The following is an 18,819-nucleotide window of genomic DNA, read 5'->3' as shown; positions in this document are numbered from 1 at the left end:
CAGTAAAGATTACATGAAACATATATGTTATTACATATGTTATTACATATTACAGAAAGAGAGTATGGAAACTCTTAATAAGGGATTGATTTAACATCTGCTTTGTTAGTAAAACTGAATTACTGTGTCATGAAAGGATGCATGATTAAAAAGTCACCAACATGGAAAGTTTGGAAAGCTCTGCTCTAATAGAACCATTGCCACTACCGGTCGCTGTTGGTAGTGACTACAGCAATGCTTTAGTGATCTCTTAACCTGTTCCAACACAGATAAACCCTTATATAAGCAAGGCACAAGTATTCTTCCAGAGTTCACAGTATTTCCAGAAATACACCAAATAATAAATCTCTCCAGGTTGTTTCTACCAGGATGTACTGAAATCACTTTCCAAGCAATATAGCATCATATACATTTATGAAAGAAAGTGCAGATGCTACACAGATGAAATGGATGCCATTCAAGTCACAGTTGTTTCCAAGTTCTACAGACATTGCAGAACAAAGAAGCCATGCAAAGATAATCTCTAGGCTTGTTTGCTTGTATTTATTTAATTTTGCAGAATTTTATTTATCACTTCTTGATCTATCAGGGTGCTTGAGGCAATATATAGTGGGTAAAACGCTTTAAAGATAGAATGCACACATAACACAGTGTCCAATTAAAGTGAAAGAAAAGGGTAAAGGATACTATTAAAGTAGCTAGTTGTCTTGATTTAGAACATTTTTATTTTGATAGCTTTTATCCTATCACACCACCCTCCACTTGGTTGATTACTCTTACTTGTTGCTTCTTGAAACTGCAAAACTAGTTAAGCTTCTTCTTACTCCCACCCAATGTGCCCTGTAGCCCAGATGTGTCGATCATACCTGTGGCAACTGAAAATATTGTGAATGAGATGAGCATGTAGGTTATTCTTGTTGAAATTTAAGGTAGAGAAGATGCAGATCTAGAACTTTTAGGGTGGTGGGGCCCTTGTTAAGAGTCTTAACTTCAAATGTACCTAAGATAAGTTATATACAACCCTGTAAAGCAAAACCTTAAATTTGTTTGTGACACAAACAAATGCATTATATGTACTTGCTATGTTTATATTCTATATTTCCTCTAATGAGCTCAGGGTAGCATCCATGGCTGTTCCCCTACCTTTTTCTCACAGTAATCCTTTGAGGCAGGTCAGGATTAGAGTGTGCACCGCAGTATAATTGCCTAGTATATTTTATGACTCCGAAGCTTCAACAGAGCGTCTGTGATCTAGGTTGAGCAGCCCCATTAACGCTCCTTCTTGCTCAGGTGGCACTTCCAATGTTCCATCGGTTGTGCCTTACAAGCTCCATGATATCAAGGGTACAGGGCCACTGTTCACCACCAACATCTTATTTCTACATAGACACAGTATGGATGAGATGTGTAAGTGGAGGAATGACTTGTGTCAGCATGGCTTACTTTTTGATATGTTATAAGGTTCTAGCTTTCTGCATTCTGCTGGTAGCAGGGAATATCTTTGCCAGTCTAGTTCCCCAGCATTTTGGGGTTTTTTTTTTTAAATCATTACATGTTGTCATATGTTCTTAGATTTCTCTTGAGAATGAGGTAAAGATAGATCCTCTCATATGAGTTTACCTGGCTGACATTTTTCTACTCTTGCAAAGTACTCTACTCAAAGATAGGATTATCAAAGATAGAATTATCAAAGATAGATGGTTCTTTGCTCCATTCTGGCTGTGTGGGTGGGAGACAGCCAGCTTAGTCTTTCTTTCCACTGAGGTTTGTGTGTTTCTGTTTGTAATTTATCAGACTTTTTTGTTTGTTTGCTTGCTTCAGTGTTATCAGCCTGGCGACAAAGTGCGCCATGCCCAGCTTCCGGATGCATTTGAGAGCACATGGAATGGTAGCTATGGTTTTCAAAACCCTGGATGACTCACAGCATCACCAGGTTTGTATGACTTATGTTTCGGATTGTATTTTCAAACTGTATCATCGCAGTTTTCCATGGACCAATATTTTTTTTTGCAAATACCCATGAGATTATAATTGGTATAATGGAAATTATTATTAAGATACTAATTTTTGATGTTTCCTTTTGTTGTGTTTTGTTTTGTTTTTTAGCATCACATAATTGGAACATTTTGGAAGTAAAATAAAAGAATTGTTCCTATAGAAATAAAATTGTTCTTTGTCTTAGTATGCTCACCTAGAAAAATAAGTGATTTCTTCAAGACTTTGGAATCCTTTTTTTATATTGTTGCATATTTTTCTACCTCTTGTCATAATAGAATTTGCTAGATAACAAGACTACCCCCCCCCCCCCACATATTCAGGATTGGTAGAAGAGGAATGTAAATGCCACATTATTCTGATCATGATCTTAATGTGTGTTCCACATTTCTAATGCTAGTACTACTTGAGAATGCAAAAAACTAGATTTTATATGCCCTTAGTTTAGATTTGTACAACATTCTGCTTATTGATTCCTAGCCTCTTGGTGATTTAATAATAATACTGTTCAGTGCTGTCTCATTTTGTATTAACATAGTGGATGCCCTGGAAGTCATCATAAGAATGATGAAGGAAAAATGCTTTCATTGCATGGCTTCTTGTTTTCATTGCATGGGATGGACATAGAACCAGTTTCTCTTTACCGATTGAGCACATAATGTTGCCTAGAACAGCTATATTTCCATGTGTTTACTGGCAGAATGAAAGTTTGCAGCATTTTTGATACTAAGTCAAAAAGGCAGGAAGTGGGGATACAAAATACTGTATAAACAAGCACTTGATCAGAAAGATAGTAATATTGAATGATTTTTTTATTAAAAGAAAAGGATTTTACTACATAAAAAGTGGGGGAACAATATTGTATAGAGAAAGGCAAAAGGATTAACTAAAGATAAAAGAAGAGGAAGGGGAAAAGAAAAAAAGGGGGGGAGGTAGGGGGAAAAATCTTAGGGTGGTTTAAGGGTTTCTGGTCTTCCGTTCTTTATTCTTCTCGTCATTGTCCATTTAATAAGGTCATTTTCTAGACTCTTCCATATCCTTGTGTCATGACTCTGTTAAATCTGTATTTTCTTTCTATATTCCTTGAATCCCTTCCAATCTGTTGTTCTTAAAATTCTTCTATTTTCTTTTAAAAGAAAGGTTAACCTATCCATTTCATTGATTTCATCTAATTTTTCAAGCCAAAGTTATTTTGTAGGTAATTTCTTGTAATTTCCAGAACCTTTCAAAAGACATTCTTGCCACGGTCGTTATAAATGTTAATAAGATATAATCATTTCTGTTCAGGTCCGTTATGCTTTCCGTTAACCCTAAGAGGTAGTATTTAGGCTTCATCGGAGAGGTTTTTCCAAAAAAATTTGTGTCGCTTCATGTATTTGTGTCCAAAGTTTTGACGTTTCAGAGCAGGTCCACCAAGCGTGATAAAATGTTCCTACTTGTTTTTTACATTTCCAACAAAGATTCTGGGTGTTTTTGTACATTATTCCAATTTTTTTTGGTGTTATATACCAACAATGGAACATTTTCATCCAATTTTCTTTTAAATCTGGGGAAGTAAGTATACTTGAATTTTTTATTCCAAATTGTTTCCCATTCAGTTAGTTTGATTGAATGTCCAAAATTTCTTGCCCATTTTATCATACAATTTTTGATTTCTTCCGTCTCCGTGGACCACTCTAAAATCTTATTATAAATCTTTGTAATATCTTTCTTATCATTTTGTAAGATCTTATCCCAGAAATTTTCAGCTTCACTGGAACCTATGTTTTTATCTTTTACATATTGCTCCTTAATTTGTGCATACAGAAACCATGAGATTTTGTTAAATTTTTGCTTTATTTCCTCTTGTGTTTTTAGTTCAAAGGTGCCATTCTTCTTTATTAATATATCTTTGTATTTAAGCCAGTCCGTCCAGTCCAAATGTCTTTTTTGATTCGCCTCAAAAATAGATAGTAATATGAGTGATAAAATCCCAGAGACCAGTGAAGGCAAACAGAAGTGCTGAGATGTAAAGAGAGAGGATAGCATAGCAAATTGAGAAACAATGGCTATTGTCCTTTTGCTCTTTTGACGGCAGACAAATACTGATTTATGTAGGTATTGTGTATTTGGGCCTTTATATTGGCTGCCATAAAATAAAGTTTTAATCAGAAAGGTGTTGGTTTTTAAAGTTAGTTTTATATTTAATTGCTACTAAAACTTATGTTTTAGTTTATTTGTTTAACATTTATTCATATTGTTTCATTAATTGAATTTGCGGGGACATCGCAGGGCATAAATGTAATAAGTCATAGAGGTGGGAAAGCAAAATGGAATGCACATGCATCTTTCTTTTGGAGATGTAAATAAATGTGTGCCCAAACAAAAAGTATTCATAAGATTCAGAGGATATGGCTTTTAGAGAGAAAAGGGGTTAACAGCACTCCTTAGAAAAGGCTAAGCTGAAGTGGTAAGAAAAGTGTTTTTCCATGCTTTAAATAATCTGTATCTTGAGGTTCATTTATCTTGGTGCATGAGGGGAGGCAGGGACACATGTTCCAACCTTGTCCCCTTCACTCCTGACCTGCCCTTGTTCACAATGGTCTGGAAAGGAGCTATAGCCACATGTTAACAAACACAGCTACAGAGCTCTATGCAGTTGATAACTTTACCAGAGGGAGTTCTATAATCACATTCAGCCACTTGAAATCACGCTACATTTCCTTTTGAGACATTCTCTGCTGATAGAGCAGAACCTCTCTCCCCAAGTCCTCTTATTTGTTTAGAGAAATGAATTACTATAGAGTTATAGAGTGTGGTTTTCTAGTCACCTTTGTTGAATTGTGAACTCCTGATTTGTTATCTCCAAATTATTATAGATCGTATTCTTTTCAATCTAACATCTTCCTGTTGTTTGCTTTGATTTTAAATAAAGCTGTGGTTTAAAAACTTGATCAGATTTTGTCCCATCAACATCAAGAGGGTTAACCCATGAGTTAAATATACTTAAGAGGGTGGCACAGCTTTGAATAAACTAGAACTTTAGGATGTGATTTCCGAAGTCGCTGTGCTACTTGCATTAAAAGTAGGGGTTCACATTTTATTTTATCTTTCTCCCTGTGTTGAGAGTTTTAGCCATTCTTTTAGATAAAATTTATGAACGGTTTATTTGTGCAAATATTTTGCTAATTTTTTAAAATACAAAACATTTTCTTTTTGTTTTATTCTGTGCATAAAACAATGTGTTTTCCCACCAACATTTTTTATTTGGGAGTTTGGCAAAAATTGTCCTAAAATGTGAAACATCCCACTATAGTTTACAATTTCTCTTATTGGAATGGCTTGATACAGTGAAACATCCTTTTTCAAATAAGATAGAAAATGTGTTAGTTTTCTAATCCTTAGTTGAAAACTACTGCATTAGTGTTACTTTCATTTTTAAAAACTGATAATATCACATAGTTCAGTGACAACAATTTTGTTTTGAACTAATACGTTATCAATTTTTTTTTCAAAAATAGACATACAAAATATGGCAAATTTTCTTCAAATTCCCATAGTTACACCCACAAAACGTTAGATTACCAACATAAACTACTTCAAGTACTGTATAAACATGGTTGAGATTAAAACGATTAAAAGCAGAAATCTGAAGTGTTAGACTGATGTTTTTTACACTGATTGCAGCTGAACTACTTACAAGAGGTTATGAACTCTTTTAAGTATGGCTTGACAATTGTTTTGCTTCCACAAATCATCTGCAGTAGTAGTATTGATAGAATGCAGGGGACCCTTGGTCAAAGCTGAAATTGGGTAGCACTTGTTTTGGATAATAATTGAATAATGAAGATATTTCCACCACACATACAAATATCTAAATATAATTTTAAGACATGCTAGATTTGTGTTTTTCACAAATATTGATTATCTTTCTTTTTCTTTTTGATTGAAGAACTTGTCACTATGTACAGCAGCTTTAATGTACATCTTGAGCAGAGACCGCTTGAACATGGATCTAGATAGAGCCAGCTTAGATCTAATGATCCGTCTTCTGGAACTAGAGCAAGACTCTTCATCCAGGTTGTTTAATGAAAAGGATATGAACAAAATTAAAGAAAAAATCAGAAGACTCTGTGAAACTGTTCACAATAAACACCTTGATCTAGAAAATATAACGGTGGGTTGTGTGATTTTTACTTAATATTCCTATAATTCGAAACACCATGCGAACTATTGCTTTTTTATTTATGAAACTTGTTGGCGTTTAAAATATGTCTTGTACGTAGTATTTGTAGACTTTGTAGGTATTTCTCGAATCATGTTGTTTTGCTAAAACTATTTTAGTTTTATAATGTGTTAACATCAGACATACTATAACTCTTCATTATGTTTCACAAAATGCTTTGGTTTTCCTTCTTAGTGTGGCAGTTCAATTTTCAAATGGTGGAACACAATAAGCTTTGGGGTGGAACACAATAAGCTTTGGATAATACTTCAGGAAGATTTTCTTGAAGTATTTTGCAATAATAACCTAGAAAGAAAAGAGCAGCTAAACATTTTTGTAGCTACCTGACCTGCACCTTTAAACCTACATTACAAAATTGCATATTATTTCCAAGTTACAGCATTGATGAAAAAAGTAACTGATAGAATGTTGTTGTCTTGTGTGCATTAATTTTGTGTGTGTTTTTTCTAGACTGGTCATCTAGCAATGGAAACGCTGCTCTCTCTTACTTCAAAACGGGCAGGAGACTGGTTTAAAGAAGAGCTACGACTTCTTGGTGGTCTTGATCATATTGTAGATAAAGGTATTAATTTTGCATTGAAGTGAATTAATAGTTTTTTGTAATTGGATGGTAGTTTGTATTTTAGTATGGTAGAATGAAAGGGCTATTATAATGCATGTAGATATCAGGGAGACAATACTTGATTTGTTTTTATCACTTTTTCAATGCCGGAACATAAAATAAATCACAAAAATACATAAATACTAAAATCAGTTATCCTCACATTAAAACCATTATTTAAAACCATCACAAGTCAGCCGTGAAATTTCCTATTGCTGCCATTATTGCACTGTCCCAAAGGTAGTATTATTATTAGAAATGTATGTGATTGTGATATTATAATCTTGGTCATCTCTAAGAAAATAGGATATTCATTAAAATAATAGACTGGCTATGCTTGTTTCATAAATTAATTGTAGATGTCAGAATTGTAATTCTTATAATAGCACTATGTAACAAAATTTGAAAAAAATCTGTTCCTGGTTTGAATGTGTTATTTCCAGTTTAATTGTGTGGTACTTATTTGAAAGTAGTTGTTATACTCCAGAAATGTCATTTTTGGTGTTGCTACAAACTGTTTTGAATTGGTTGGGATTGATGACATTTAACTATAGCAAAATGTGCTGCAAGATGTCTTGCAAAAACAACGTTTTTGTAGTTTAGTACACCTTTTCTAAGATTTCTTCCTACCATAGCAAAGACCTACTGGTGTTTGGTTCTGTAGAATTAGCCTACTGGTATGAGGTGTTACATGCTATTGGGCAAGTATCAGTAATGCTCTCTGATCAAAAATAGAGCAAAAGATTAAATGCAGAATAACACACAACAGCACTGAACTACAACACATGATTTGGGGAACGAAAAACTTCACACACTTTGTTTTTATAGTACTTATGAGAGCCTCAGTAGCTAAGAAGGTCTCACTGAACGGGAAAGTGCTGTGTAAGGATATTTGTCTCTTGGGGTAGAAGCAGTAGACTTATGGAACTACTGTGTAATGTAGCTTGTGTAATTCTAGTTTATCTTTCAAAGATAACGTGAGCAGATTTCTTGATGGCTAGGATTCATCCCCCATCGGATTCAAAGCCTTCCTTTGGTATTGTAGGTATTGGTTGTTAATTACAGACTTCACTCTGGGAGATCTGTAATGATGAAGCTGTTGTGGGCTCTTCTTGGGAACATCAATATGCATTGTGTGTAGAAAGAATTGCTTTCCTGAACACTTCTTTTTTATGTTTTGGACATGGCATGGATTCCATGGTTTACTGTGTGGCTTTCATGTGCCACAAAAGTGAGAATATTGTTTAGAGGATATTAAAAGGGATGATAGAGACATTGGTGCATTCTTATCCCTTGTTTCTAATAGTGGTCCTGTCTTTTTGACTCTATGCATAGGCAAACACTTTTGACTTCTAAGGAAGCTATTGTATATTCTTGATGTGGCAGCTGCTACCATAGAACTTCTCTGCCCATTTGCCCAGAACTTTGGCGCAGAATAGAGATGTGCACGAAATTCGTTCTTATTGTTTCTTTTGTGTCTTTCGTTTATTCGGAAATACGAAACAGAAAGACCCCTCCCCACACAAAACTCAGCTCAATACAAAGAATGAAATTTCATGCGTGCGCATTTCTTCTCTTTCTCCTCCCTCCCTCCCTCCCTCTCTTTCACCCACAAGGCCCTGCATTTACTCACGGGAGTCACGGCCAGGCAGCCCACATCTGGACCTCGGCATCAGCGTGAAAGGAACCACCTCCCCCCCCCCTTTCCAGGCATGGGCGTGTGTCTGTGCCAGCACTCAGCTGCAGGCAGGCACTGAGAGGCGAGTGTGCACTTTCCAGGCCTGCCTGCACCCTGCCACACACACACTTTTCAGTGAGAGTTTGTGTGTTCTGTGGGGCGTGCAGGCAGGCCTGGGAAATTTGTGCATGCCTCTCAGTGCCTGCCTGCAACCCGAGCGCCTGCACAGTCACTCATGCTCTGCCCCCCACACTCTCTGAGTTGAAAGGAGGTAGGGGCAGTGGTTCCTTCCTGTTTGCTTGCTGAGGTGTGGATGTGGGGTTGCCTGGTCATGACTCCTCTGAGTTAATGCAAGGCATTGGGGGCATGAGGGGGAGGAGGAGGAGGAGGAGGAGGAGGGGGAGGAAGAGAAGAAGCACAGTGCCTGCCAGGCAGCCAAATGCCTCAGAAAGGGGAGCCAGTGGGTGGGAAACCCTCCCCCGCCCATAATGTGCCGATTTTCGGGCCCGTGAAACAAAACAATAAAAAACAACCCTCCCAATTTCAGGCGGCCTTCCAAAAACGAATCGGGCCCCGTAATGAAAGCCGGAAACAAGAAATGAGACAAGCTTTTACCCGAATGCACACCACTAGTGTAGAAATTTTACTTTTGATACGTCAATATATTTCATTTCCTAAACTATGCCAAATTTAAGGGTGAAATAAACTCATTTAATTTGCTGATAAGTTAATGCAGAAGAATACTAAATAGTCTCAAATGAGGTGTTAAAGATTCAACTGGAAGTAGGATTTGTCCTAATAGTAACAACAGATGATAATCCCTTTTTCAGATCACTATATTTTGCAAGGGGATGACACAGGAGCAATGTACCCATTAATCCGTCCATGTCAGCTGACAATGCAGGAGGCAAAGTTATTTTTCAGTTGGATTTGTTATGACTCTTTCCTTTTCCAGTCAATTTTAAAATCTCCTGCCCCCTGCTAGACATACATTTCCTCCTCTGCAGGTCAGTTGAATTATGAAAGAAATATGGGGAAAGAAGGTAAGGGTTTCAGAGGCGAAAACAGAAGAGTATACTGCTGCTCATTTCTGAGAGAATAAAGAAATAAGATGAATTTAAAAATAAAATTCTGTCCTCTTGATATTTCAAAAGCATATCAGGGGGCAGTTACAGATACTGTTCAGGTTACCATTGCCCAGCAATACTAACAACAACAATAACATTTGTAACCCGCCCTATCTCCCCGGGGGGGGGGGGGGGGGCTCAGAGCAGTTTCCAGACAAAAGGTGGTAAACATTCAATGCCATAGAATAAAAAAAAATACATAAAATAGACAACACGGTGAACAAATAATAACATCTCTTGCAGTAGAAAGCACATCTCTTACAGTGGAAAGAAAACATTTAAAATCAATTTACAGAGAGTTTTTCTAACCTAGAATAAGACAAAAGAGTTAAAACTAAAAGACAAGAAAATATGGTTGCCAGAGTGAGAACAGAAAAAGGAAGCAACAGCTAAGGAGACTGATTCGATAAAAATAACTACATAGAAGAAAAAAGGGAAGACATTAGCAAAGCAGATCATACCTCATCTACAAGGAATGGAGAAGGAAGATGTGGATTTTATTCCTTAGCTTGAAGCAGAGATGCAGAAGGTCATAATAGGCTGTCAGTGTCGTGTCCAAAGGGACAATGCTTTGCATTCCTAGCAGTTCATATTATTCAAATAATCCTTCCAAACAGAGCAGGAGAAAGTACTAGTAGTATGGATAGCTCTGTAGGGATTGAGGTGTCCATGTTTTCTTTCGTTACTGCAAGCAAGTGTTGGCAAAGGCACCCCTGTCTCTTCCACAGAGCATGATTCTGCTCAGTGAAAGTTGGGTATTACTTCCCAGTCTGGATTGATTACACCTGACTGTGTGGACTTTGAGAGGAGATTTTTAGTAGCTCATGGATATTCTAATGAGGAAGTAGAAACTATAAGTTTCAAAAAGAAGCCCCACTAAAAAACAGGATGTTTCAAAAGAATGGACCCAGTTTCAAAGCAGGATATTTCATGATTGGAACATGTCACAAAGAAAGTTAGTTTAATGAGTTATCAAGTTTTACTAACCATTTTGAGTCCAAAGCAAATCTAAAAGATAACTCTGCGAATGGAAAGTATTTTATTAGGCATGTTGAGGCGGTCACCATCTTGCCAATGACTGAGGCTAGGGGCGGTTTCTGTGCTGGGAAAAGCATTGAGCAGTAATAATTTAAAACTCTATGCCCTAGCCTTTCAAGTGGTAAGAGTTTCATTCTCAATGGTAAGAAGAAGCAATCCACTATGGTTGGCTTCAACCTTCCATGTTCCATGTTGGTAGGATCCAAGGTTCTTTTTCAGTTGAGACGTTAAGACCCTGCCCAACAGTTTTTTCTATCCTGCCTAACCAACTGTTTATGTTTGCCCTTCTGTAACAGACTTACAAGGCAAGGATGCTAGCAAGGATAAATAAGAGAGAAATAAGTTAGTTGGTTTCTGGTCCCAGTGATGGCTGAAAAACAGATTGAGGGACGGCAGAAGCCTGATAAACAAGCTAGCCAGTTGTCCACTTCGTAGCGAGTCACTGAGGATTAACGTAAACAGGAATTAAAAAGGCAATGGCTCAAAAGCAGAGAGAAACATTGCACAAGCAATGATATCTCTTCTGATAAGCTGCAAGTGCCATTTGAAAGCCGCAGCTCTAAAGCAATAGTTCCAATGTGGAGAAGAACATTGCATTAGCAATGATATATCTCCTGGTAAGCTATGATTGCCATTTTGAAACTGGAGTTCATTTGCAAAAATATAGCAATTTCAAATCAGGTTCATCTCTTTGAAACATGCTGTATATGATTTGGAGGGGTTGCAAAAATTAATGTAGAGCTCAATTGTTAGTAATAGAGGAGGTGCAGATAAGATCTATACTGTACTTTTTTCAGGTGTGGTTCCTGCAAAGGAATGAGACCAAAAACCCTTAAAGGCGTACATTGCAATATGATCAATATTTTTGAAGTTTGCTCACCCACACATAAAGACTTTTTGAGAAATGGAATATTAAAATAGTTCCCAATAGTTCAATAGTTTTCCTACATCAGATGTGAACTTTAGTATTAAATATTCTTCCAAATTTCCCCTTTGAACTAAGGAAAGTTGTCTCATTGAAGTACTATTGGGTGGTGTTTTTGATAACAAGTTATGTCAGCTGTAGAGTTTACAAACTAATGGCATTCTCAGTCAACCCAAACATACAAATTCAAGCAGAACAGATTGACTCTGATTTTGTACTGCCATAGTTCATACCAAATCAGAGTTCCACTGGGGCTACTTACAAATGTTTTGCCCTTGACCAATTCATCAGTTAGAATTCAAGTGATACACTTTAGATGACTGCAGAGTAGTACTTGAAGAGAACAATGAACATATTGAGGCATTATTTGTCTCTCATCATCCCATAACTTTGGGACAAAAGGCATCTAAGGCAGTGATAGTGAACTAGATAAAAACTTCTATTTTTCTATGCTACAATTACACACAAAAATCAAGGCCGCATAATGTTTAGTTACCTTCAACCAAGACATTGTTCAATAGCACAGCGTTTGCAGTTTCAGCATCATATAATATGTTGAGTATATGTAAGGTAGCTTGTTGGAGGCAGACAGTCACGTTCAGCAGGCATTAAAATTAGACAGATACAGGTTAGCACATTCAACATTTGGCTAAACTATGCTAGAAATGGTGGCATGAAGTTTGTTAGAACCCACCCAAATGAGGGTCTCTGTAAGTCCTGTTAGTAAATGGATTCCTCTGCAGTGCCATCCCTGAGATTCAGGTCAGGCATCATAAGACTGGAATCTGAAATTGATTCGGAAGGAAAAGAGACACAATGAATCCAACCAGAAAAGAACTTTGTTTCTTGCATTGTTGGTTGGCGTACAGATGAACCCATTAATGTGTGGTTTGTTCCTCTTGCCATCCTAGAATGGTCATTCATGGTAAGTACCAACCTTTCATTGAATGCCCTAGGCTGCCTTTGCGTGTGAATTAAATTAGTAGAAGTTTGTTAAAAATGTCTTAAGTAGCTGTATGTATATAGTCGTTTTGATCAAAATGGAATAAAAACCATAATTGGAGTATTAGGGTACAGGGGCTCGGGGCCCACAGAGTTTTTTAAATAACTGAACTTTTCAGTTAGTAGGGACAATTGCATTTTTTTGCCAACCCCATTACATTTTCTTGTTCCATCTAGGTTTAATTATAATCTTCAAAGTACTTGAGAGACTCAACTGCAATATACTGCAAAGGATAGAATAAATAAGACTCATTAGCTTTCCAAAAGACCTGTTCTTAGTATTGATGAAAATTGCTAGAACTGGTTTGTTGATATAATCCAACACAGCTGTGTACATTTTTGGGAGTGCACTCTAGGAGTGCTGTAACAAGGGCCTGTATCTCAAAATTCATCATTAGGTCACTGATTTTAACATTTCAATAACAGCATGCTCTTTTTTATTTCTTAGTTAAAGAATGTGTGGATCACTTAAGCAGTGATGAAAATGAAGAGAAATTAGTTGCTTCATTATGGGGAGCAGAAAGATGTTTACGGGTTTTAGAAAGTGTAAGTATAACCTTCTATCTTAAAGAATTGGTTTTTTTTAGTGGTTCAGAAGCAGGAATGAGGAAAGTGAAGTTTTCAATTTTTACATGATCTCTGTTAATTGGTGACTACTTTGTTTCTCGGTCAGATCTTCATTTCGATGGGCCATAGTCATGGGCTTCTTAAGTCAAATGACAAGCTTTTGCTCCATTGACAGTCTTGTCCTTTCCCAAATAGCTTTAAAACCTTGAGAAGCTACTGTTGACTGTAGAGAAAAGTGCAGAGGAAAGCTTTCATGGTTCATTTTGTTAGATCATTTTGTTAGTACTGCATTTCTTTCTTTGTAATTTCATTCTTTGGCTGAAAAGGAGCCTGCATATTTATTTAGCTTTTCTATCCAACACTTCATCCACAAGTTTACAATCTCAAAACCCATCGTACAAACAAAAGGATGGCTGGAGGAGTGAAAAATCAACATGGCTTTACAGCTACAAAGTGTTGTCAACCCACTAGGATGGAAATAGTTCAGGTAGCCTGATTGAATAGTGATGATGAGGAAGAGAAGGAGCAAAAGGCAGCTGGTTTGTCTACAGAGCCAATGAAACAACCCTGATTCCTTTCTCAACCTCTGCTGCAGTTATATAACCTTAAGTAGGTTTATCCACGCCATGTAAAGGAAAGTAGTGCAGCACTTGCTAGATTATTCTGTGTGTTCCAATTTTGCTGTTTCATTCTTGGATTATCACATGCTACCTTAGATACTGTTGTAGAAGAGGAATTTATATCTTCATAGATGACATTCATAAAAAGAATAATTAATTACAGTTTTGGTGGTTGTGACTTGAGCAGTTAAGGGTCAGCAATATTATACAACTGCAGTTTGTATTTTCCTTGTCTTTGTAGTTTCCCTGCATGCAAAGTCTTTCTTTACTCTTAGTAAAATATTAACTGCAGCATGGCACAGGTGTGTGAAATCTCGAGATGCAGGCATCAAAAAGAGGATAGAAATGTAATGTATCTGAAAGAATGCTTTTCTGATATATTTATGTATTTTTTTTCCATTTAGGTAACAGTTCATAATCCAGAGAATCAAAGTTACTTGATAGCATATAAGGATTCACAGCTCATAGTCTCTTCAGCTAAGTAAGTTATAAGCAATTCTTGTTTTAATATGGCAATAGTACACTTTTCAGAAGGTTTCTAGATTCCTCTAATGACTGAATGGTTCTTATTTGATGCAACAGGTATTTTCAACTTAAATATTCTCTGTCTTAGCTTCTGTCAAAGGGTGTGCAATGTAACTAGTATTTTCCCATGGGAGTTAAACTGGTAAGGTCTCTTGCTTCCACTCGGTATTATGTTTGATTGTACAGTAGAGCCCCGGTTATCCAAGATAAACGGGTGGGCCCGATCTCAGATGACCGAATGGCTTGGATAGGGTGACACCTTGCTGAGGGATGTCTCCCCGAATCTCCCTCAGCCAGGCCCTTACTGGAGGAAACCTCCAGCAAGGGCCTGGCCGAGGGAGATCCGCGGCATGCTCCTCGTTTCTCGGAGGGACAGGCCCTTGCTGGAGCAAGGACCTGTCCCTCCGAGAAAAGGAGGAGGAAGCATCCCGGAAGCGGGCCACAAATGCTGCTGCAGCAGCACTTGTGGCCGGCTTCCCTGGCCCAAGCCCTCGCCTCTTGGGAAGCAGCCCAGGAGCGCTGCTGCCTAGCCTCCTTCCAAGGGGCGAGGTCTCGCCAAGGGATGTCTCTCTGGATTTCCCTCGGCCAAGCCCTTGCTGGAGGAAAGAATGAGCACTCTGTTTCTCAGTAGAAAAACATGTTTATTGTGTTATGGAAGTGATTTGTGTAATGTGCTCTTACATTTTTCACTTCAGAGCATTGCAGCATTGTGAGGAGCTGATCCAGAGATACAACCGTGCTGAAGACACCATCTGTATTCCGGACAGTAAGCCGCTGCCTCTCCAGAATGTAACAAATCATGTTGGTAAGGCAGTGGAAGACTGTATGAGAGCTATCATTGGCGTCTTACTCAATTTAACAAATGATAACGGTAAGTATCTCTTCCTCATAGCAAGGTCTACACAATGAAACACATGTAAAGCATTTCTGTGTTGATGCTTATGTCATGAGGTTGGTAAAATGTAGTAGAAAGCAAGCTAGAGTCATCAGAGGTTCAATAAAATGATCCTGCCAACTTGAGATTTCAGATTCCTTTGATTTGACAAGAATGGGATTTGTACTGAAGGCGCAGGTTATGTATCTTATTCAAAATGCTTGAGACTAGAAGTGTTTTGGATCCCCCCCCCCCCAGATTTTATAGTATCTGTATTTGCGTATATGCACATAAGGAGACACCTTGGAGATAGGACCAAAGTCTAAACACAAAATTGGTTTGTCTTTCACATAGGCCATATGCACATACAGTGGGGGGGGGGGGGAGTATTTAGTCAGATACCATAATTTGCAAATAAATTCGTGAAAAATCGGACAATGTGATTTTCTGGATGTGTTTTCTCATGTTGTCTCTCATAGCTGAGGTCTACCTATGATGTCAATTACAGGCGTCTCTCGTCTTTTTAAGTGGGAGAACTTGTACAATTGGTATCTGATTAAATACTTTTTTCCCCACTGTAGCTTGAAAGTAATTTTATAAACCGTATTTTTAATAATTTTGTGAAACACAATTTGAGTGTTTTAACACATTGGTTCATCAATATGTTTGATGGTTCAACACACTGAACCATCAGAAAGCAAAGATGTCACTATCTCAGCTACCAATGTGGACAGTTTTGGGCTACCTCCGATTTTGGATTTCAAGATCAGCCTCAGTCTGTGTTACAAAAGTCCATAGGGCATAGTGGCAGCTAAGGTGAAACAGTGGAAAATGGAACACAAATGAATGTTATTTCATTTGAACATGATTGAGCTGTAAATCTTTAGAGCAGGCTTGGAAAGTTTGGATTAATCTGGTATATGTCACTGATGTAAGAGATAAAAGGAAAAAATGGCAAATACATTGTTTTGTCTGTCAGTTGCAGTGTTTTTCAGTTGCAAACGTCTTGGCAAAAGTCTGACTATCGTGTCTTCTATAACAGATTAAAGTGTTGGACCCAAAGAAGAATAAATGTGATGAGAATCCTGAATCCTGATGTAGTCCCAATTAATTAAGCCTGTAGAGTTGATGGGATTTACATACATATTGACTCACTGTTCAACAACTGATTCAGTGCATCTATCTTGGAGATTGCCAATTGAATTCAGGCCAAAGTGATTTCTGGAGCCAATTCTCAGTCTATAATGTGATAGTAGCAGTTGAAACACATTTTTGTTAACGTTGCAGATACAGTGCTTTGAAATATCTGATTAGCTTTTCTGTATTTATTTTTTTCAGAGTGGGGTAGCACTAAAACTGGTGAGCAAGATGGCCTTATCAGCACAGCTCTCAATTGTGTGCTTCAGGTTCCAAAGTTCCTACCTCAAGAACAGAGATTTGACATTCGGGTTCTGGTGAGTAAAGCAGTCCTGTTTAAAGTTCAGAATGCAAAAGTCCATATTTTATGTATTTCATTTTTGCACATGAATGTTATCAGTTGCCCTTTTCTAAGTGCCTTCCAAAAACTAAACAGATGATAGCCTCTGAAAGGAACTTTTTACATGGCAGAATTTCTTTTGTGGAATGCCCTTCAGAGAGAGATGCAGTTATCAATGCTACTCTCATTGTAGGCAACAAATCAGGGCATGGTGTGTGTACAGAGCTAAAGCAAAATGCCTACCCCAGTTTACAGCCCCCCAAATTACCATTACAACTAGAGATGGGAAGGGCCAGAAAAAAACTGGAAAATTGTTTTTTTCCCCATTTTCCCCCAAGTTTTTCTTCTCTCCCCCTTCCCCCCCAATTTTTCCAAGTTTTTTCCCCATTTTTTCTCGGTGTTCCCATCCCTAATCACAATTAATAGCGATTGAGAGGCTTTAGTTCAGTGTTAAAAAACAGTGTTTGTTTAAAAGCAAAAAAAAAAAAAAGAGATGTTACTCCATAGCTGAAGCACCACATCTGATCCTAACTATTTGTAGCTATTTGTAAGCAACAACTGTGTAGTGCAGACCTCTGCAGCTTGTGGCCCTAGAGGTATTTGGGACTCCCAGAAGCCTTAGCCAGCTTGTCGGCAATTCTGGGAGCTGAAGTCCAAAACATCTGGATGGCCACAGGTTGGGCAGGCTTGGTGTAACATTTCTTGGAAATACTGCAAGAGAAAGCTACCACAGAATTTTGCTAGAGTGAAATTCCAAGGACAACTTGAAAGTTCCTTTGCTAAAACACTATTAGGGATACCGGAAAGCTTTCTCATGATTTCAGTCTCTTGTAATAGCCTTTTTTTTGAACTGTGGGCATTCTTACCTCAGTGGAAATTCCATCTTCTTCTTCTTTATATATATAAAAAACTTCTAGCATTTTTACCTAAAGGTAAACAACGAAACTAAACAACCCAGAACCACGAAACTTGGCAACACAACCCATGGTCCTCCCCGCTAAGTTCTGACAACACAACCAAAACTCCAGCTCACATCCATGGCCCAAAAAAGTAAAAAAACACGAAAAAACCATCTGCGCATGCGTGGAGCAGGACGCAGCGCACGCGCCTCATGCGCCCCACCCCCCTCCTCCACTCTTGAGTGCTTGCTCGCCTGCTGCTGTGGGCGCCACCATCATCGCCACCATCCCCCACAGAGCACCGCGCGCCTTCCCGCCACTTCCCCGCACGCACTGAATAGGGAGGGAAGGAGGGGCGGCCCGAGAAGAGAGAGAGGACAGCGAAAGCAGCGGTTTCCCTCGAGGGAGTGTGGAGGAGACCGCGCGCTACCTCCTGAGGCTTGAGTTGGAATGGGCAGGCGAGAGCAAGGTGGGTTTGCCGACTGCGACTCTCGCGACCCTGTGGTGGGGAGAGGGAAAAGGGTGACCGGCCCCATAGCAGGCGAGGAAAGGCGGCGCTTGCACGTGGGGAGATTTAAAAAGGCCGCACAGCCGCCGCCCGCTTGGTTGCGGAAAGCAGAGCTCAGCACCCTAAGGAAGGGATAATAAAAACCAATATCATAGAATCTTAAGGTTTGGAGAGACCCCTAAGAATCATCCAGTTCAACTTCCTTCTACTAATCCAAACACTCCTGACAGATGGCCATCCAGCCTCTGCATGATGATGATGATGATGATGATGATAATACAACTATACAATCCAATAGTTTAGAGAGGCCCCAAAGGGCCATCCAGTCCAACCCTTCTACCATGCAGGACACAATCCAAGCAGTCTTGAGAGGTGGCCATCCAACCTCTACATACACCACAACAACGCGTGGCCGGACACAGCTAGTTATACACTATTTTTAAAAGATTTTTTGGGCTAAAAAAGAGTATCTGTGCACATCCATAATCTAGATTCTGATTATGTGATGAATTTATCTAAATTCTCCAACTGACTGTTTTACATTCATCACTGTAATCTCCCTGCTTTCATCATGTAATTTAATCTCATTTTATCAAATGTATTGTTTATCAAGTTTTATTATGTTTTAATTTATTATAGTTAACTATTACAGGAGTTTTATCATAGTGATTAGTGTCTGTATTTTTGTTTTTGTCTTTTTTTTGTTGATAAGGTCAGTGAACTAATCAATAAGCAGATCTGTCTATCTAGATTACAGT

General features: G+C 38.2%; 1 protein-coding gene across 1 annotated transcript in view; it reads left to right on the top strand.

Annotated features, from left to right (window-relative positions):
* The window catches only part of wapl (WAPL cohesin release factor), a 59,991-nt gene that overhangs the window by 31,638 nt on the left and 9,534 nt on the right, over positions 1-18,819 (top strand). The window contains exons 8-14 of the mRNA XM_008119108.3: positions 1,822-1,933; positions 5,927-6,151; positions 6,671-6,782; positions 13,040-13,137; positions 14,183-14,259; positions 14,999-15,174; positions 16,516-16,631. Of these exons, the coding sequence (XP_008117315.2) occupies positions 1,822-1,933; positions 5,927-6,151; positions 6,671-6,782; positions 13,040-13,137; positions 14,183-14,259; positions 14,999-15,174; positions 16,516-16,631 (916 nt within the window). The remainder of the gene's footprint in view (positions 1-1,821; positions 1,934-5,926; positions 6,152-6,670; positions 6,783-13,039; positions 13,138-14,182; positions 14,260-14,998; positions 15,175-16,515; positions 16,632-18,819) is intronic.

This window comes from Anolis carolinensis, chromosome 3, assembly GCF_035594765.1.
Source record: "Anolis carolinensis isolate JA03-04 chromosome 3, rAnoCar3.1.pri, whole genome shotgun sequence".
NCBI classification, from domain to species: domain Eukaryota; kingdom Metazoa; phylum Chordata; class Lepidosauria; order Squamata; family Dactyloidae; genus Anolis; species Anolis carolinensis.
The sequence above is the reverse complement of the archived record's forward strand: the minus strand, read 5'-3'. Positions and strand labels throughout refer to the sequence as shown.